This window comes from Aplidium turbinatum, chromosome 10 (genome assembly GCF_918807975.1).
Source record: "Aplidium turbinatum chromosome 10, kaAplTurb1.1, whole genome shotgun sequence".
Lineage (NCBI taxonomy): Eukaryota > Metazoa > Chordata > Ascidiacea > Aplousobranchia > Polyclinidae > Aplidium > Aplidium turbinatum.
The window spans coordinates 3759825-3782187 of NC_137481.1; the positions used below are offsets into that span (position 1 = coordinate 3759825).

The following is a 22363-nucleotide window of genomic DNA, read 5'->3' on the forward strand; positions in this document are numbered from 1 at the left end:
CTCTAAACATATCATATTAATGTTTGCAATCAGAAAGAGATTTCTGTGCTGAGTGAATAAAAACTTGACTCTGCAAATGAAGAAAAAGAAAAATAAGCAGTTGCATTGTCCATTCTTGAGATATCGTATGCACTTGACCAACATGCTTTAAGGACCCCAGATAGCCTACCGTATGTCAATTGTCAGTGGTTCAAAGCATTCACAAGTGCAAATGCAAAGCTGCTAAGATCAAGCTTCTGACAGGGCTTCCTCAATTTGAGGATAAAGTAACACACTTGACTATTTGCAATCTCTTTTTCCAACCAATAGAACTAATCAACAAGCGGTGTGATTGTCTTGTCTGATAAATTGATAATTTAATACAGTAATGTATGAGAATTAAAGAAATTTTACACCAAGTGAACCAAACCAGAACTCTGTTAAAAAGTACGAAAACTAGACAATATTTCGGCCATGTAATAAGAAAGCAAAAACTGGAGCATCTCTCTTTAACTGGTAAAATTTTTGGATAGCGGACACCTGGCAGACAAAGACAAACACATCTGAAACAATTTAACGACAAGACAGAAACAATCATCCATGCAACATATAATAGAAATATTTGGTCTAATTATTCATCTGAGGCCGTCGATGCCTGGTTCAGGCAAGGCAATTGAAGAAGAATGTATGAGATGTTGTAAAGCAGGGTGCTCATTTATTCATCTTCCAATCACACACAGTAGCCTACACAAGCTATAACGAAAATAATAACAGCATTGATGTCTGTAGTGGTCAATTAAACAGCTATGCAATATCAAGATAAAGATTGGTTGCTCTGTAGTAGTCTCAGTATGGTATTGTTTAGGTTCTGGGTGTTAAAAGGAAAGATTCTTATCCTTACAGGTTCAAACAAGAAGTGCTGTAGAATTAATTTTATGAATCTTTCCAGAAAAATGTGTTAGATCCACTGTGTTGTTTTTTCTTTATTTTTCACTTGTTTTTTTGCCACAATGAAGAGCATTAAAAGAAGATTTTCATTGTCTCTTCGAAAAAGTGGCAGTAGTCTGGTGGAGGAAGTAATATCTGAGCATACAGAACATTTGTCGGAGGGAGGCAATAGTAAGATATACTTTTTTCTTAAATTGATGTAATTCTGGCGATTTTTATACCTTTGTATAATTTTTTGTGTGTTAGAGCTTCTACTTTTTTGTGTATTTTTCTGTGATTTGTAGTTGATAAATCACCAAATTTGGATTAAAAAGGTAGGCATTGTAGGCACCATAGTCCATAGTGGTCTCAATGTTGTGCAGTGACCCAAATTGTTCATGGTTGGATAATAAGTTTAGGAGCTGGTATACAAGTCCCCCCCCCCCCCCTTGGCAACTCATGACAAAGAGGAATTGACCAAAACATGTGGATTGAAGTGTGTGAACAGTAAAGCAAAGATAAAGTAGTTTCACCCTATATGTTTGGTTGAGTCCTGTCTTTGTCATGAGTTACCAAGGGGGGGGGGGGGGGACTTGCAGTCTTGTATACCAGCTCCTAAATTTATCTTTTGAAATATTTATATATATAATTTAACTAAAAGTGTTATTCGTATACATAGGTTAATGAATTAATAACAGTAAATTAGTCATGTTTTATTCTGCACCCATTGCGACAACATATAATACAGTACACTGTGATCACAGACACACTACAACTGACAAACATAAGCAGAAAACTGGCATGTAGCATACTTATTGAATCAGCTGCTCCCATTATTTTGTTTTAAGTATATATATATGTTTTTTAGGAATATATAGATGCCTGCTTTGAAATGGTGTCCAATCGATGTCTTTTTGAACTTTGCACAGGCATTCTCACCACTCAGGCAAGCAGCTGGTGAAGTTGCAGAAAAACTGAAGAGGTTTAATGATTTTTTTACAAAAATATTCTTACTAGAAATTGTATATCAAGGTTCTGGTGTAGTTGGCATCGGCTCTGATGGAGAGAGTGAACCTGTGTCTTCTGATGAAATTGTTACTCCCACTGTTAAACTGCGTCATAATCACAAAAAACAAGTCAGTAAACGGTTATCTCTTCCATCCACTATGCCACTTCCAGCATATTTTTTGCATAAAGTATCTCCTTCAATGGAGCAACCAATGTCTCGAAGATTGCGCCGGCAATCTTTGGTAAGTAATTTTACATTTTCGATTTTTCTATGTTGTGTTGAAAGAAAAGAGACAATGTGCCTGCTATGTTCTGCACATGCAATTGGTTGGACGATACTTAAATCTTAAACTTTTGAATAAATAAATTTTCAATATATGTCATAAAAAATTGTCATGATGACGTCATACAAGCGACAGCACCTATTGTGTAGTTTGTGAATTATGAGATAGTGTTTATTTGTATATATGTAAGGTAGGAGTCGGGAACGCATGACTCACGAGCCATATATGCTATATGTCGGAATGGCCCGATTCGGTGAGTTCGATTCGGTGAGTCCGATTCGGTGAGTCCGATCCCTTAACGGGGGATTTTTTTAATTTTTTTTTTTAATTATCGGGTACCGTGGCCTAATTATCATTGCCGTTTTAGGGTTAGGGGTTAGGAGTTAGGGTTAGAGGTTAGGAACTCACCGAATCAGACTCACCGAATCGGACTCACCGAATAGTAGCAGACCCACTATATGTACAGGTTTTTTGACGACGGCATTTGGCTCACAGATAAATCTAACCTTCTAAAGTTTTATTTTAACCTTTCATCACAATTTAGAGCTGAAAATACGCTCAGAATGCACCAAATGAAATGTAATTTTTCTGGGAAGGTGCCCAGTCCCCACACCCTGGCCCCGCTGTTTTTTTTGTCTTTACTAAAGATGCAGCCCTACTTCACAGCTCACCAGTCGCCATTACATATTAATTGCATTAAATGTTATTAATATATACATTATAATATATGGTTCTCCAGGAAGTGCATTTCCAAATATGTAGCTTTTATGCCTCACTTATCTAAATAGGTTCCTGGTTCCCGACCCCTGTAAATAATAGGATGTTGGATTGTTAGTGCATAGGCTACAATATTTTACATTATATGTATATATATAAGTTTTAATAAGAGTTTCATTGTTTATACAAATTAAAAATACACTTTGACCATATATCATTATTATGAACCCTTCATGGCAACTACACTTCTGCTTTCAGTCAGACATTGGCTTTGGGAAGTTGGAATCCTACGTCAAATTAGATAAACTGGGAGAGGTACTTTTAAATTAATAAGTTCTTAATTTTAGTGTGCAGCAGCATATCTGTTTATTGTATGGCTTTCTTTCATTTGTGGTTTAATCATATTGCTTTGTTTTAGTTATATATATTTGCTGTTTCATTTTGAGTTTTGTAGCTCCCAAGCTGTAGGCATTGGCTATGTCTTATTACCTAAACAACAATTCATGATTTCATGCACATGTAAAAGTTTTAAAACGTCCGCTTTTTTCTCTTAACTGGCATGCTAATGTTTTTTTTGTTTTTTTTTTATTGTAGGGTAGGTAGTGTAATGAAAAATATAATGACAAGATAAGGGATTTGCGTTATTCAAAACAATTATTCCAATCCATAGGGTAACAGCATCTTTGTATTCTCCTTCTATACAAATTGTTGCTTGTCCCTTTATTTTGAAATTTTACGCGTTACAGTATGTTCTTTCATCTTATTATTACATATTTGAATTTTTATTATGTCTTTGGATCCAAGCCATGAACATGTCACACCATATGCTCAGAAATAAACGTTATCAACTGAATCCACACATCTCATGAAGTTTACAGCACACATCACTCAAATTCGTTAATAAAATTTATTTTATTTTGAAGGGGACATATGCAACTGTCTTTAAGGGTCGAAGTAAACTGACCGATAGTCTCGTGGCGTTGAAGGAAATACGGCTTGAACATGAAGAAGGTGCCCCGTGCACTGCTATAAGAGAAGGTGAGTTGAGCCCTGGCCGAGCCTTGACAGAAGACAATTAATGTCATCCCAGTTCAATGTTTTACAGACACTCCAGTCATACGCCACAGCAGCTCACCGTGCTCATTGTGTCATTGATTTTGTTGGTCGCCTTTTGTCAGACTGCGTTTGAGACATACACATCTTTTATGTTATGGTTGTGTCCCCATGCTCTGTTGCTGCTTTGCAACATACCATCTCCCTGTATGCCGATTGCTAACTAGAGGCTATTCCTTATGACGCTCATCAAGATCAACTTGAGTCTGTCAGTAATTCCTGTCAGTGTTTGTTTTGCTTTAATTTGTAAGACAAACTTCTTTGGCTTGACATGTTTGTCACAAGCAAATAGAAAGCCTTGATTTTTCTGAAGACTGCCACATTACAAATGTTAATGTTAACTTTCGTTTTTATTTTCATGTTAATTCTTAAAGACAACAATTTTTATCCCACGTCCATTCGTCCAAGTAAACGCATTTATAGTACAATTAGTACATTGAATAATTGCTTGTGGGTTTGGTGGGTTTGCCTCAAAATAAACATATTTCTACCGCTACCGTGAGTTTGTTATGTTTGCGGTCCTTGGTCTCTTTTGAGACAGGTCAAGCACATAAATATGTTCTGCCAGACAGATTGAAAGCTAAATTTTAGGGCTTTATTTGTGTGACATAGAAGACATAATTCTTTAACTTTTTCACGAAAATCTAAATCAAAACTTCGGCCTTTGAAACTTTGTTTTATGGCCTCGCTGATTGCACAGCTGAGCCTGAAACCAGATACAACAACGACATATTGCAGTTACTCAATTAAAGTACCGTACGTTGATTTCTAATAAAAAAGCTTTGAAAAGTGGTTTTCGCCTTAGGTAAACATAATGTCATTGTCTTATAACAAGCTCGATGAAATCAGATTACAGTTTTTTTGCTAATTTTTTATCACACAAACCATTTGGCGTTACTTAGCATAACCTGTTTTTTCAATTCATGTATGCTTTATTTATTATACGCTTTTCGAAGTTCGAAGCTGTTACAAAACTTTGTGACATAGTTTACAGTGTTTGTATATAAAGTAATGTATTTCATTGGCTGGAATGTTGCGTGGAAAAACTAGACTCAACTTGACAGAAACCGGATACGAAAACCAATTCAAAGGCTGAAAGTTTCCATAACTTCCGTGCAGTTTCTATAATTTTTATTGCTCTTGCCTTGTGTTTCATAATGTTTTTCTTTAAAACAAACTGTCAAATATAAAATTGCAGTTTTAAGTTTTTATTTAACCGCAACCTAGACAGCAAAATACATCATTTTTGCATTGACTCAACGATGGATTTTGCTGCCTGGGAAACCATAAGTGGCAGTGGAATGCTCAGGTGGAGTTGTCATCTTCCCACTCCCCAGCTGCTCTTTACCTTGATTCAATGTTTGCGGATGTTAAAACAATGTAAGAAAGCACTGGTATGCCGGTGGTACACTAAGTTCGGGGCCATGTTGTGAGGCTATGGTGAAGAGTATTTTATTGTTCATTGTTCAAGTGCCATGAAATCAGATGCTTTCTTTTATTTCAGGAATATCATCACAGATCTTTTTCCTATGTTATAATTTATCTATGTCCAAAAGATAAAAGCGAAATTACACACAGCAACATTTAATCTTTAGTTTCTTGATTAACAGCTTGCAAACCACACTAAATCGATCAGTATAAGCAATAGGCTAGTAATTGTAGCTGGTTGCTGCCTTGCTTTTGGATGACGTCTTCTTTCATCATGTCGCACCCACTGAAATGAAGTTCAGTTAAAAGCTCAGATTGCTTCGTTTGACATTGAAGCAGTTTTCAAAATTTGTCATGTTTTTGTTTTTTTCATCAAATATTTGCTATTGGCTGAATAGATTTAATTTTAGTTTTGAAAGGTTTATCAAAGAGACAGGCCTGTCTGTAGACACACAATAACCTATTATCCACTCATTGATATACAGCCTTTTCGTTGGTCTTTATGTACTTATTGTTCAAGTTATCGTTTCGACTTACTCGGCACTCGTTGGTGACGTACGTTGGAAAGCTGGCGTCTGCAGACGTTGAATCAATGTGAAAAACGCTTGATTTGCTGTCTGAGGTGTTGTAACAATATTGTTTTTTAGTTTCCCTGTTGAAAGACTTGAAGCAAGCCAACATAGTAACCTTGCACGATATAGTTCACACGGAGAAAACTTTAACTCTCATCTTTGAATACCTGGTAAGCATGAATCACACTTTTTAAATACTGTCCGTCAGTTTTCATACTGTTAGTGCTTTGCTCAGTTGTGTATAGCTTCAAGGGACGACGATAATTTGTTTCAATTAACTCTTAAATTATGCTAAGTTCTTGTTCGTTGTGCTTTATATTCACATGAAACAAACGTCATGAAGTTGATCGTCTGCCACCCCTTTGTGACGTATGCTGTCGATCGTCCTTTTGTAGAAGCGATCTCTGGAATGCATTGTTTTCTTAATACATTGCCGTACAATACCACGTACATATACCACAGCCAATGTAAGCCATAACAGGCATAACAATGGTTAAAGCGTTCAGGGTTACAGATCATGATACATAACAAGGAGTGAAAGATATTACACACGCTTCTAAACATTACACTTTTTTGAGAACCGTAGGTTGGTATTGTAGCTGAAGTTTCAAGGTATCTATAAAGCAGTGGTGTCCAAACCTTTCCCCAGGTGGGCCAGATATGATAATAAAAAATGCAAGTTGGATTGGTATGATTTCTGTTTGTCTGCGAACCAAAACCAACACATTGAGCAACAGCAGGTGCGGCCCATACAAAAATATCTCACGGGCTGGACCTTAGACATCCAGGGCTGCCATAGAGCTTGTGCACTGGGTAATGATAGATATGAAGTTAAACATTTATTTGTAGATAGAGAGTCCACTCAGTTCATTAAGCCATGGCCCTAAGAAGGGCATAGGCATTTTTCTCTGGAGCATCGTACTGTTACTTATAATCATGAGAGAAATCAAGGGGTATAGTGGAAAGTGCGCCAACTCCGCAATCGACGGTTCCACTCAATACAACTTTTATTCATCTGTACAGTGTACACAAAGTACCATCTTCCAAACGATCCGCCTCGCTTGCAATATAAAGATGAATGCGCCGTGCATTTACAACCAAAAATTCATTTAACTGGATTTTCTATTTAGCCAGACTTGGTTAGCGCCATGAAGGTTGCTGCTTGATCGCTACTGCGGTTATAAAATCGATATTATTGGAATTGTGACATTTAGAACGGAATATTGCAACAACGCTAAACTAACGTATCCATCTTTGCTACCGTGTCGTCAGCATGAATGCTACCTTTAGCAGCTTTAGTCACTACTAGCAGGTAAAACTTAGTCACTGATTAATCAAAGTGTAATGTCGTTGGTCGATTACACAGCAGTTTCTTGATTGCATGTTCTTAGGCTTTCCCAAGGATATAAATTGTACCATAAGTTTTTTATTTATGATAAAATAATAGACCGAGAGCCTACGACAGAAGATTTCACCCCATAAGGTACAAAAGGTTTGAGCCCTTGAAGTTACTGGGGTCAACCATGTCACTCACAAAAAGTATGGAAGATTGACCGCACCGGGTGGATCTGGACCCTAGAGCCCCCTAAAAAGCCCAAAAAGGGGGTTAATTTCACCCCATAAGGTACATGGACCAAACTTGGTGAAAACGAAGTTCTATGTCAGGACATCACAAAAATATCAAATCTAACAATATTTTCGAGTGGAAAGGTGATGTAAGACTCCCCCCAAAGTGACCCCCCAGAGGGTTAATTTCACCCCATAAGGTACATGGACCAAAGTTGGTCAAAACGAAGTCTTATTTCAGGACATCACAAAAATATCAAATCTAACAATATTTTCGGGTGGAAAGGTGATGTAAGATGCCTTCAAAGTGACTTCCCTTAATGTGACCCCCTCGGAAGGTTTATTCCACCCCATAAGGTACATGGACCAAACTTGGTCAAAATGAAGTCTTATGTCAGGACATCACAAAAATATCAAATCTAACAATATTTTCGGGTGGAAAGGTGATGTAAGATGCCTTCAAAGTGACTTCCCTTAATGTGACCCCCTCGGAAGGTTTATTCCACCCCATAAGGTACATGGACCAAACTTGGTCAAAATGAAGTCTTATGTCAGGACATCACAAAAATATCAAATCTAACAATATTTTCGGGTGGAAAGGTGGTGTAAGATGACTTCAAAGTGACTTTCCTTAATGTGACCCCCTCGGAAGGTGTATTTCACCCCGTAAAGTACATGGACCAAACTTGGTCAAAACGAAGTCTTATGTCAGGACATCACAAAAATATCAAATCTAACAATATTTTCGGGTGGAAAGGTGATGTAAGATGTCATCAAAGTGACCCCCAGAGGGTTTATTTCACCATAGAGTACATGGACCAAACGTGGTCAAAACGAAGTCTTCTAGGGCACCACAAAATATCAAATCTAACAATATTTTCAGTTGGAAAGGTGATAAAAGACCTACCCAAAAGTGAATCTCCTCCTATAGTTTAATTTACTTCATCCCTTTCTCGAACCAACCTTGGTGTAACGAAAGTGCTATGCCAGGACAGTACGAATGGATTAAATTTAAAAATATTTTTATATAGGTTTTGATGAAATACATTCACAAGCTGTCCCATGATGCATGAAATGGAACTATAGCCTACTTTACAAAAAGTTTTTGTATAAATCATATTAAGTCAATCGAAAAAAGGCAACAGGACATGACAATACATGGCTTTGTAACACCAAAAACAGAAAGTACGTAAGAAGCATATAGGCTACAGTAGCCAGAAAATTGATCCAAGATCTTGATACCACCACTAAATGTGGACTTAATCAAACAACTGACTATCCAAATCAAAACGTTTCGAAATGAATCATTTGGAACGTTAATTTAGGCAGTAATGAACATTTTCCAGCTGCTACAATAAATAACCCAATAAACCCAATGTAGTAAATTTTTGTTTAATGCCATTTGCTTCATGTCTCCAATCAGTTATTGTAACTGTTCATTCATAAACAGAGATTGTTTGTGTAAATGTAAACGGTAACTCAATTGGTTAGCGCGTCACTTCTGGAACGAAGAAGCTTCAAGATCAATAGCGGCGCTGGTTCGACTCTCGGGGTGTGCGCTTGAGCAACGCACGTTAAGGGCTGCTCTCCATTCAGCGGCATCTAATGGATGGAATAATTCCCCGACAACAAGCCTTCAACAATCGGAAACTTCACTCTGTCAATCTCGGTGACCGGGCCTGCGCCAGTGATTCAAAGCCTCTACAAGTATGCGAAGCTGCCAGGATTAAGCTCTGCAAGAAGCTTTCCCAGTCCGAGGATAAAGATTCAATCAATCAATCAATCACTGGTGTCGCTTTTACTTTCTTCGTCTTATTCTTCAGATTCATACAATTCTCCTGTTATATACAGAGAAATAAAGACTGTACGAAACAATTGCTATTATGCACTACAGATATGCGTAACATACAATAGTAATTTTATTATCTTTTACAGACGTCTATTTTTCTTCGAATAATGCAACATTGCAACTTACTATTAACTGGAAAAAGTTCAACATTTATTTGTTATTTAGTGCACCCAGGCATTTTTCTCAAGATTGCAGAAACTATTGGTTATAGGTTCCTAAAACGAAACTTTACAGCCAGTTATTGGCTAATGTTTACAGTAAGAAAGTAAACGACTGATAGACCAGGAGAAAGTTTTATATTTATAAAGGGTAACCCAAGCGACATCCAATGCTGTTTACCTTCTTCTTGACTTTCCTGGATGAGATCAGATTCCACGCAGAGACATCTAAAGATGCTTTATACCTTTACCTTCAAACCACACCACTTTATAAGAACCTCCTTCTTCTTTCCAGCCATACTCTAGCAGCAACGTTGCTGCTTGTTCACTTCTAGTTGAAGATAACCACCATCTTGTGATGAGATGTGTGCGCCTTGTCTTCTGGAGAAGTACTCGTAAACAAAGTGGTAGAGTACTACTATCTACAGTAGCTTCTGGTATGCATGATATCCTTTCATTTTCTTTTTTGGGTTTGTAGCCGTCTAAAAACATTTGTAAACGGACTTCGTTGACATAATTAATTTTCTTGTTTTTGTACATGTTACACACAAAGTTCTCTATGGCGATGATAGTGTCTTCACTAATTTCTTTGTCGTGTCCGAGTTGGCTAAAAGCTGCCTGCGCTTCGTGGTTTCCTTGGAGTAATTTCAGCGGCCGCACTTTCCCTTTCCTGCTAAATGACGAGGTGTAATCAGAATCTGTAAAGGCATGATATGCAGGTAAACACTTGCAAATCGTCACTCCAAGTGCGGTAGGCCTATGCAGCTGGTTGATGTTGATGTACCGCTGCGTGTTATTGCTTTGCAAGCCAGCTTCTATCCATATCTTTAATGAAGGATCAAAAGTTCCATAGCAACCTAAGCCAATTACAAGACAGTCAGTGTCAGACGTGCGGATAACCACATTGCTTGGGGCTGGTACATCGCAGACAGCTTGCTTTATCTCTGTATATAACAGGAGAATTGTATGAATCTGAAGAATAAGATGAAGAAAGTGAAAGCGACAGCAGTGACAATGAAGAATAAAGAAACGACCGTTTACATTTACACGAACAATCTCTGTTTATGAATGAACAGTTACGATAACTGATTGGAGACATGAAGCAAATGGCATTAAATAAAAACTTACTGCATTGGGTTTATTGGGTTATTTATTGTAGCAGCTGGAAAATGTTCATTACTGCCTAAATTAACGTTCCAAATGATTCATTTCGAAACGTTTTGATTTGGATAGTCAGTTGTTCGATTAAGTCCACATTTAGTGGTGGTATCAAGATCTTGGATCAATTTTCTGGCTACTGTAGCCTATATGCTTCTTACGTACTTTCTGTTTTTGGTGTTACAAAGCCATGTATTGTCATGTCCTGTTGCCTTTTTTCGATTGACTTAATATGATTTATACAAAAACTTTTTGTAAAGTAGGCTATAGTTCCATTTCATGCATCATGGGACAGCTTGTGAATGTATTTCATCAAAACCTATATAAAAATATTTTTAAATTTAATCCATTCGTACTGTCCTGGCATAGCACTTTCGTTACACCAAGGTTGGTTCGAGAAAGGGATGAAGTAAATTAAACTATAGGAGGAGATTCACTTTTGGGTAGGTCTTTTATCACCTTTCCAACTGAGAGTATTGTTAGATTTGATATTTTGTGGTGCCCTAGAAGACTTCGTTTTGACCACGTTTGGTCCATGTACTCTATGGTGAAATAAACCCTCTGGGGGTCACTTTGATGACATCTTACACCACCTTTCCACCCGAAAATATTGTTAGATTTGATATTTTTGTGATGTCCTGACATAAGACTTCGTTTTGACCAAGTTTGGTCCATGTACTTTACGGGGTGAAATACACCTTCCGAGGGGGTCACATTAAGGAAAGTCACTTTGAAATCATCTTACACCACCTTTCCACCCGAAAATATTGTTAGATTTGATATTTTTGTGATGTCCTGACATAAGACTTCATTTTGACCAAGTTTGGTCCATGTACCTTATGGGGTGGAATAAACCTTCCGAGGGGGTCACATTAAGGGAAGTCACTTTGAAGGCATCTTACATCACCTTTCCACCCGAAAATATTGTTAGATTTGATATTTTTGTGATGTCCTGACATAAGACTTCGTTTTGACCAACTTTGGTCCATGTACCTTATGGGGTGAAATTAACCCTCTGGGGGGTCACTTTGGGGGGAGTTTTACATCACCTTTCCACCCGAAAATATTGTTAGATTTGATATTTTTGTGATGTCCTGACATAGAACTTCGTTTTCACCAAGTTTGGTCCATGTACCTTATGGGGTGAAATTAACCCCCTTTTTGGGCTTTTTAGGGGGCTCTAGGGTCCAGATCCACCCGGTGCGGTCAATCTTCCATACTTTTTGTGAGTGACATGGTTGACCCCAGTAACTTCAAGGGGTCAAACCTTTTGTACCTTATGGGGTGAAATCTTCTGTCGTAGGCTCCCAGACTATAATGTTTGTACACGCCCATAAGGAATTTCAGCCAATCAATATCTTCAATGTATTGATTTATTTGCTTTACAATATCAGTCACGTACCTGGGAGCGACAAGTGGCTTTTCTGTTTCCCTGCATGGCAGTCCCAGCACTTAAACTGTTCTTTGTATATTGGTTGAACGTTCGCGGATGTTGAATCAATTTAACAAGAGCCAACCTTGCTAGTGTGGGATCGTTTTGCTTGTAGAGGCTCATTTCGTTGCATGATGTTGTGAAAGACTGTGTTATCTTAGAGGAGAGGTTAATTAGGGAGCGTCTCAATTTGGTTTTGCGACCAATAAATAGACGTTCACCTCGCTACCTTTTGAAGCATGAACATCTAGTCTGCCAAGTTTAATCGGAGCACATTGGAACAACGCCAAATTGGTCCGATTAAGCGGATGGTTCGATTAAATGGGGAAAACAAATTTCTACGAATTTGGTATTGGGTTAGCTGCAGTAGCCTAGTAGTCTCAGCCAGCTAACCTCCTATCTGATTTTTCCGACGGCTGATTTTTTTGTTTTGTTAAGAATTTTCGTATTGAATTTTTTTTCAAGTGTTTGATCTACGCTATTTTTGCAGCCAGTTTTGCAGCGTAGCTTTTTGCGGGAGATTGGTCCACTTAAGCGGGCTCGTGGTCCAATCAAGTGGGCTCGTGGTCCAATCAAGTGGGGAAAACTGTACAGAATAAAAGATTTGGATTTTGAGCTATCGAAAAGTGGTCGGAACAAGCGGGTGGTCCTATTAAGCGAAATTGACTATCATACTGACACCATGATTACATTTTGTGTGGGAATTGTTTGCACAAGAATTATCTTGCATACTGGTGTCTCTAGTATAGTAAAAGAAATGCGGTATGTGCGCTTGTATGATACTGTTGTATTGGTCGTAGATATGCGTTTATGTCACTGGTTTGCAATGTAGCAGACAGTTTCAGTGCTGCCGAATGCATTATTTTTCTAAATCCTTTCTCTTCATGTTGTGTGGTAAAGAGGAATGAGATTCAATTGACAACAAGCTAATCACATCTTTGTAGATCTAAGGTTTCTGGCATCGCAATTAGTACATTGTCGTACTTTAATGTGGATGTTCCATACATCCAGCTCGGGTTTTTGAAGCCAGTTTCAAAAGGTATTTCTGCATTAGTGCGCTGTATCGTAGCCACCTGTTAATGACTCGATAAGACGGGTATTGAACTCGCGTTAACCGATTCAAGAGTGGGCAACCCTGTCCATCAGATTAGCAGGTTGATAGGAATGAATATCACAAGCTGCTCTTGTAGCATTAGATCGTAGGCTTTGATGTTAATATTCAAAAGTACGACCGAATAGTTTTGATATTGACAACTGTGGTGAATTTATCTGCAGGACAGAGACTTGAAACAATACATGGAAAACTGCGGGAATATCCTCAGCATGAACAACATACGGGTGTGTGAGCTAGATTACGACAGAACCAATTCGTAGAAATTTCTATTTGTGCCCTATTTTTTTTCGCAGTTACATTTGCTGAAAAATACTGTTAGAGAAACTAGATTTTTGGCAAAACCTGAGATTTGATTAGAACTACAATTAGAGTAAACATGTTTTTATCAAGTTAGATACGAATTACCGACATTTTGCTCTAATTCATCGAATTCAGTCCAAGTCTGCACCATATGCAGAGAACCAACAGAATAAGTGGCAGTTTCCCATTACCAGGAGCATCCAACTCGTTGGTTTGCCGCAGTTGTTTTCCAACCGGATAACTGGGAAATCTCGTTGGTGTAGTTTAAAGATTGAAGGAACGGTGTCTTAATGTGTTTTTGTCACTTTCAGCTCTTCCTCTTCCAATTGCTTAGAGGAATATCTTATTGCCACAAGCGGAGAGTACTGCATCGGTAAGTTGGGAGGAGTACATTTCATAAAAGGTAAAAATTTTCAAGTCTAACAAATGTTAGAACACTCAATATTGGACAGGTTGCTGGGGATGTTGCATCTATAAGTACGTATGTGATATCAGAAATTAAAAATGAAGTATTTTTGTCTTTTAGTGACTTGAAGCCGCAGAATCTATTGATCAATGACAGAGGAGAATTAAAACTCGCCGATTTCGGACTCGCTAGAGCGAAGTCGGTTCCAACAAAGACGTATTCAAATGAAGTAGTGACGTTGTGGTATCGACCTCCTGATGTGCTGCTGGGCTCTACCGAGTACAACGCCTCCATCGACATGTGGTGAGTCACGTGACAACAGCAGCGCAATGGCAAAGTCTGGGGCTCAAAAAATAGCATTAATAAGACAATAGGAAACCCAGACAGCAAAATTCGTCATTTTTACATTAATTTGCCGTTTGCAGACGTTGCATCAATGTGAAAATGACAGATTTTGCTGTCTGAGATACTCATAGTGTAGGTGTAGTGGTTGTGTTTTAATGTGATACAATACAATCAATCAATTTAATTACCACGGAAATTATTTGACCACTTTAGGTCTTTAACGATTTGAAATACGTCATGTAGGGGCGTGGGATGCATCTTCTTTGAAATGGGGTCTGGACGACCCCTGTTTCCTGGTTCAGCGGTGGAGGATCAGTTGCAATTAATCTTTAAAACCTTGGGTACCCCCACCGAAGCATCCTGGAAGGGAGTATCACAACTCCCCAACTACAAGTAAAGCTTATCGTTGGAACTTTTTGTTTTTCAAAGACAGTAAATTAACGTGTCACAGCATTTTCGCATCTAAAGTAGCCTAATGTACATCGAATGATTGTTTTGCGTGAATTAAAGGGAAAATCTTTAGAAGATGTCGAATTTTAGCAAACTAAAGATAGTTTTAGCAATTGGTATGTGCTTTTCTTAACATCTTTTTGTGAGGATGCGCTCTGACATAGAATTTTGGTAGAGAGTTTGTCTTGTTGAACAATGGCCACACGAAGCCGAGCAACGTAATTTGTTTCTATGTAGTTTTCTTTTTTGAATTTGTAACTACTCTGACATATGCGAAACGTCAGTCAAGCAGCGATGCGTTACGAGTGTTGGTCTTTGAATTTCTTCACGTCTCATACCAATCCTTGTTGCCGAGAAAACTTGTTTCCTTCCACAGAAGCAACTCCTCCCGGTTATATCGTGGGGAGTCCATACGTAGCATCGTTCCAAGGTTGGAACAAGATGGAGCGGAATTGCTGTCAGGCTTGCTTGAGGTGACCAACTGTTTGTAATAATCCCGTAATTGTGATGTAATACCACGGCTGTTAGTTTCTTTTTGTTTGAATACTTCAGTTTACGTTACTATGATGTTAATGGCTGCAGTTTACGTAAATGCAGCAAAGTCATGATTTGAACTTTACAAAAACAATCTAGATATCATATCCAGCAATGTTGTTTATGGTTTTCATATTTTCAAACGTTGCTTTCAGTTTAACCCGGACGACAGGACAAGAGCTGATCTTGCTCTGCATCACAACTTCTTTCAGTGTTTAGGACCTAACATTCACAAACTGCCAGACAGTAAGTTCACAATATTAATATTTACCCCAATTACTTTTTCCTGCACTTTTCCTTGTTTTGGAAACTTTAAGGGTTGTGTCCTATATCCTTGTAACATCATAATGAGCTAAGAAAATGGATGGGTCGAGTTTTTACCCAAAACCACATCAGACCCCAGGCTGTTTGAAAATCGTAAATGGTGAAAATATGAAACACCTTTTGAGCAGCGTCAAAAGCCGAGCGGAAGCGGTTGACGACTTTTTAGCAGATGTTTAGCGCCACTACGCTTTTGTTATGTTTTCATTCTACACTGAACGAGGTTTGGCGACACTTTAACAGTTAACAACAAGCTAATCACACACTAGGTGTTCAAGTATCTGTTCCTGTCATACCCAGGTTAATGCCTGACAGTTGAAGGTTTAAGTTATGTAAACGATGATGTGAGAACGCTCATCTTGACGTCCATCTCCAAGCGTATGTTTAAGTGCCTTGCGAAAGACACATCTGTATCCTCTCGTTACGCGTCGGCCGTCACACGATACCTTGTCTTGCAGCAACATCCATCTTTACACTTCCCGATATCTTTATCACAAAGAACCCTGGAAGTCGATCCTACCATATAAATGGCCAAAAGGGACGCAGACAATCGATGTTGTTTTAGTCGACATGACGTCACAAGTGACGACACTGTATCGTCACAGATCAGCCAGTGCTGCCCATCGACCAGAATCAAGTCGATTTTTGTCTCTTTGCACAAAATTTATCAGTATTTTTGGCGTAACGGTTTTTCCTGTTTGTATTATGATAATGACGTGTATCATTCGTCACTGTCATCATGGATGTGCTGTACTGTGACGTAACAAATAACGTTTTGCCTGTTTGGTGTGTTACTGCTTGTCGATCGTATTTAAATCCTTCAGAATACCTTTGAATGTCGATCTAAGGTCGACTGCCTTTCAAATGTCAACGAGTTGTAGAAATGAAATTTTATACTTGCCTGCTCAACGACTGTGCTTTGTTACCATGACATTTTGATGACGTGATGACAGATATGCTTATTCCGCTTTGACGTCATCGTGACGAATGACTTGGTTTGAAACTCTTGTCCGGGTTCATCTGGTTGAGCACTGCCATCAAACCAGGATTATATTCAGAGATTGGCAGCCTCTCTTTGCCCCACCAACCGGCTTAATAGAGCTAAACCTAAATATGTCGATAATTTTAGATTATTATAGAAAAACTTTATATGTAATAAATTAGTCTGAATTTCAATGTAGCATAGTTCTCCTTAAATGTTCATACACAAACAAACTGTGCGGCTCGACTATTGCCAACTTCTGGTGCTATAAGAAAAAAAAACTATCTTTTCCACACGCAAACTCGTTTGTTTCGTTTTTGTTCAGAAAAAAAAGGCAATTTCTTTGGGTTTTGAAACGGTTTTGGCTTGCTAGTGTTTAATTTGATTTTTTTTTTGTAGCAAAATTCTTTTGCATTTATTTCGAATTGCCCAACTAATTAAAACATGTAGTTGTTTCACAGCAATTTTCTTACCTAGCCCTAGCAACCTTTCAAAAGCATGTATTCATGTTACTTTTCATATCGTTGGGGTAAAACCAAATGGAGTTATGTCCAAAATCATCAAACTGAAATAACCGCAAAAAAGTTGTTTGAATGTTTTTGATATCTCAAATGGATCAAACCAACCAGTGCCACAATACTTACAACCTTGTTTTGCAAACCTGGAGTGCTGGAAAGAACTACGCTCAAAAACCGAGACACTGCAATAAAACTAAAAATGGACATAACCCAGTTTGGTTTTACCTCAACGATATGCGGTGCTAGACTGCCCGACTAAGGTTTTTAAAATAATGCTTCCTGTACTGAGCTTTGGTAGCAAATCATTGCTCACTATACAGGGAACCATGTAGTAAATGTATTTTTTACTCCTAAAACGTTTTGTGGATGCAAAGTTGCAAACGGTTTACGAAAATGTGGCAATGCTTAAACTCTTGTCACTGCGAGTGGTGCGTTTAAGATGACCAAAAGGAGTAAGAAGTATTTCCACATTTCGTTTATGATTATTTAAATTGATATTCATTCATTTCAAGAAATCGTTTGCTAATTGTTTTTAAAAACTTTTGACTCTTCAGCGTGGATTTAAGGCCACGTCCCTTTCACATGCGAGATAGTTCATTGGTTGAAGGAGTCACGTGACCTGTGAAAGCTAGTTGAGAGATTTTCAAAGCAGGCCACATAACGATGGTATCGGTGTCGTCTTCTATATTTTTGTTTTGAAGCCGATTCGTTTCTAGCATTTGCCATCATGAGGCAATAAAAAAATTTTAAAACTAAATTTAATGAATTTAACGAGCGCAGAACCGCATGGTGTCGCTGAGTGTGAACACATTTCATAAAGATGAATTTTTTAATCTGAAAATTTGAAAAACCATTTATCACAAATTTTGTCTAAAGTTGTAATATTTTTCTTTTGTATTAACATGTGAATGGAATTCAAAATGCCAACAATCTTCATGTTTGTGTTGTGTTCTTTCCAGGGATATCTAGAACAACTAGTTGTTCTAGATATCCCTGGTTCTTTCATATACTGCACCGGTGTTTTAGAGATTCCTGTGTTTTCACGGCTGAAGGGTTATTATACAAGGACTTGTTGGCGCAACAACACCGGACTAGGGGCTTTTTGTTTCAGCAATGAACATTTAGAATCCGCCAACGACGCTGGTACCAGTGTTATGTATACTGCTTTCCATGTGCAATGGATAACGACATGTAGTCAGCTAAGGCTTACTTGACTTTCTTTTGTTTAATAATGTGATAGCGAGATTGCTCGATTGAAAGGTAAAAAAATATTTTTTGTGAGCTTCCGTAGAAGATTTGGTGGGGTAGCGGGAAATTCCTAAACTGCAAAGTCCAACTGTATTCCGCTTCAAAGCGGTTCTGTCGTACAAAAGTTACTTCTAGAATGATGCAAATCCAAGCAGATAGTTTACGATTTGGGCCTTTGAAGGAACAAGCATCTGGTGTGACGAATTACTGTATGACTGAGAGCTGACCTGCTTTTACACTGGGTTTATGTTTTATATCTTTTGCCTTGCTGTAATCAATTTTTTATAGAGAATTTATTTTTTTGTTTTTCATTGATTGTTCGTGCACTCTACCTTAGCTCGATTTTTGTGACAAGTATTAAAAGTTTTTATTTTAAACGTGAACTTATTCACTGAAGTGCTAGTGACCGCAGAAGCTGTGGATCGCATACCTATCGCTTTAAACCCAGCTATTATATGTGCATTCTTGTTTGTTTCCATGCCTCTTAGTATCATAGCACTCGCGTTTAGTCACTGACTCGAAATTGACAGCTTACCCAGCTAGTAAAAGTTGCAATATTTTTCACCGTTTCAATGTCTTGCAACCTTTGCTGACTGGGTAGTTTTCTTATTATCTCTCGCCAAAGTAGGTTTACAACATTTTTTGCCACCACCGCCATTCAATTGTGACGTCACATTCTCGAAGCGATGACAAGCTGCGTCATTTTCATCGCGTGGCTGACGCTCTTTCCTACCGCGATTTGTGCAGGCCGAATTCACAGTGCTGGAGATTTGTGTTGGAGATTGCGGTTAAATCACCTTTATTTTTCATATGTTTGTTTGGACAAAAAAATAACTTTTTATGACGCATTGTTGCAAAGATGTAAAATCACCCAAATAAATCATTGGTAAAGCTGTGGTAAGATGGTTCTGTTGCATTGTTTTGGAATGGAGAGCGATAGTTCTCGTGATATTCAAAATAATCGCAACTCCCAACGTGTGTTCAAATCAGCTTCATGTGAAAAAAAACCTTAACTTGAAATAAGGTTCACTGAGCACTTGTTCAGTCGATAACTTCACTTCTCAAAGGATGTAGCCAACCGCGAAACCTGATTGCAGCAGAAGTAAGAGCACGGCAAAGTTACAAATTGGCCGCGAAAGCCATTTCAGAAAAGGCCACAAAAGTTTATAATTTTGAAAATAGGGACCTTAAGGGTTGTAGGAATAGGCTACTTGTTGAAAGTGATTGTCCAACTTTAGTGTAATAGTATTAGTTTCACTCTGCACATTTTGAACCTTATTTCAGAAAAAGCTTTACAATAAATGTCGAAGCCGATAATGTTCAACTAATGGCTAACTTACATTAATGTAAAAGGCTCAGTTTCTGCTTGCTGTGCCACTCACGTCACGTTTTCCGGCCAACGTCGCCTAATATTTTCACTCCACTGACTAACTAACTGAATGCAATTGCGGATGTCGCCTTTGACTCATTGAAGCCACAACACACTGTAGAATGAAAAAACAGTCATGTGATGTAACTTTTTTAAACTTTTGTGTCTATTTATGCAGAGAGTTGTCTTTGTTTTGTTCAGAACAGTTTTACTTCTGTCAGCAATGGAAGCCTTGGATTGGTACCATGGTAACATCAGCCGACATATTGCAGAGGCACTTTTGATAGCAAACGGAAAAGAAGGAAGTTATTTATTAAGAAGTGTACCTGAAGCATACTGCTTGTCTGTGCGAGGCAAGGATGCAGTGAAGCATTTTAAAATGGAAGTAACCCAAGAGGGAATTTGTTTTGCTCATTCTGTGTTTGATAACGTTGAACAGCTGTTGCAGGTCTTGGCCAATCAAATTATTTTGTGTAGTCAAGCTGGAGATTTATCGAAGAACTTTGAGTCAGGTACCCTCATCACGTTGAAGTATCCGTATCCAACACAAGTGGAAGAACCTGATATATACGAGGAAACAATGAAGTTTCATTCCACCATTCGGGCGAACGCTACCCTAGACGACATGAAGCAGCAAATAAACGCGCTTCCACTTGCTTCAAAGTCAGGCTTTTTGACAAAGCAAGGCGGAAGCATTAAAACTTGGAAGCTTCGCTGGTTTGTTCTTGTTCGAAATGAGTTGAGTTATTATGCAGAAAGAACAAGTGAAAAACCAATTCGGACAATCAACTTGGAAGAATGTTGCGTGCTGAAACGGTGCCAACTCCAGGGAAAGCAAAACTGTTTTTATTTGCGGTTTCCAAACAGAACTTGGTATTTTTCTGCAGGATCTAGCGATGACTTAGAAGCATGGACGTCAATCATCAGCTGGAAAATGCAAAGAAACCGACACAATAAATTTATAAACTCAATTAACTCCCCGGACTCCTCGTAACCATTTATGAAGTAGGGTGGCTACATATTGGAATTGTAGGCTACATCGCCTTTTTTTGTTGTAGCGTACTCTTTGCTGATGTTTGGTTTGTTAGTTTCAATGTTTATCTTGGAGTGTCAAAGCCTTGATTGGTGGTATAGTAGTTTTGCATACTTGTAAAGTGGTAGCAGTTTCGGTGGTAGTTTCGCATACTTGTAAAGACTTTTGACGCAGAGCCGGTTACCGAGATTGGCAGAGTGAAGTTTTCCGATTGTTGAAATGTTGTTGCCGGGGAATTATTCCATTCACTAGGTGCCGCTGAATGGGTAGCAGTCCTGAAATACTTTGCTCAAGCGCAAATCCTGAGAGCCCAATCAGCGCCGCTTGATATTGAATCGGGCGCTAACCACTTGTCACTGCGAGTTATCCACTCGCATTTTAATACAATGCGAGTGGATAATCTGGTTCAGGAAAATTCATGATCTGGTTTTTGTGAATATGATACAAAGTAGCGGTTGTGGCCGTAAAAAGTTGAACTGTCGTGGCCTGCAGTGACCAAAAAATAACGGCATTTTAAAATCTTGTTTGCAATTTAAACCATTACGGTGTTGCCATATTTTCCTTTTGTGGTTTTTGTTTCTTAATTTATTTTCACAACATCGTTTCTTTGTATTTCGACATTGCAAAATAAAATTGAATAATGTAGGCTATATACAACAACAGAAATTTTGAACGGGTTCTATGACGAAACGCTGACTCGTTTCCTCTGCAGCAGATTATACAGTGGCAAGAGTTGACAGTGAGACACGCGTTTTGCCAAATCATGCTCTACTATTCTATATAACAAAATTATTTGATACTGATCGGATTTTACTTCAAGCAAAACGTAGAAAACATTTTAAAATACTCATTGTGTTGTTGATTTTCCTGACCCTCGAATAGTTTCATTTGACTTCACCGTCAAACTCGGTGACCAGACTTGCATCAGTGATTCAAAGCCGGTACAGCCTACAAGTCTGCGGAAAAGACAGAATTTTGCAAGTGGCCAGTGATTGCGAGAAGCGGTGTGGTCGGAGACAATCACGATGTCGCTGGGCTTTACACTGCGTCGGCTAGAGCACCATTTCCTTTTGAATTGCAAGTTGTGAACAAATTCTTTCCTCCAACGAAACCAAAACTCATTGGCTAAAAAACGAAAATTTTGTTTTAAGATTCACGAGTGAAACCGGTAGCCTGTAAATAGGTCTCTCAGATATCGCGTGCTTTGTTGAGTTGAAGTTAGGGACAGTGGAACACCATCTCTAGTTAAAGTAAGCGTTTAGTTAATTGATCATGTGGCACGTGGTCTATTGATAACAGGCATGGAAATTTAAAACTAAATATAACTTGGACTTTTTGCCGAATTCCCGATACTTTAAAACTAAAACATGAGTTTCGTCATGCCCATCACAACCGTTAGAAGACAATGACGACGTTAACTTTTCAGTTTCATTTCAGAAAATAGAAATTCCCTTACTGCTGTAAAGTTTCGAGGAATAGGCTCAGCCTGCCAATTGTGTGCGATTGGTTAATGTAGCATACATTTATCACCACAACAAAATTCAACACCAAC

At 38.3% G+C, this 22363-nt stretch overlaps 1 protein-coding gene and 1 pseudogene across 1 annotated transcript; both read left to right on the forward strand.

Moving 5' to 3' along the window:
• The first annotated feature begins 935 nt into the window (after positions 1-935).
• LOC145778771 (cyclin-dependent kinase 17-like) lies at positions 936-19304 on the forward strand. Its single transcript, XM_082590348.1, has 12 exons — positions 936-1098; positions 1939-2156; positions 3174-3230; positions 3839-3953; positions 6104-6198; positions 13467-13529; positions 13917-13978; positions 14132-14314; positions 14600-14749; positions 15183-15279; positions 15496-15586; positions 16120-19304. Exons 1-12 carry the CDS (start codon positions 990-992, stop codon positions 16224-16226), a joined length of 1347 nt encoding a protein of 448 aa, XP_082446474.1. The 5' UTR covers positions 936-989; the 3' UTR covers positions 16227-19304.
• An 853-nt stretch (positions 19305-20157) lies between these two features.
• On the forward strand, positions 20158-20772 carry LOC145778407 (dual adapter for phosphotyrosine and 3-phosphotyrosine and 3-phosphoinositide pseudogene; annotated as a pseudogene).
• Positions 20773-22363: the final 1591 nt, after the last annotated feature.

Coding starts and splice junctions, on each gene's coding strand:
- LOC145778771 (XM_082590348.1), top strand. CDS start 990: ATGAAGAGCATTAAAAGAAGATTTTCATTGTCTCTTCGAAAAAGTGGC. Junction 14,750..15,182: donor TCACAACTCCCCAACTACAA/GTAAAGCTTATC, acceptor TTCCTTCCACAG/AAGCAACTCCTCCCGGTTAT. Junction 15,280..15,495: donor TGCTGTCAGGCTTGCTTGAG/GTGACCAACTGT, acceptor CGTTGCTTTCAG/TTTAACCCGGACGACAGGAC.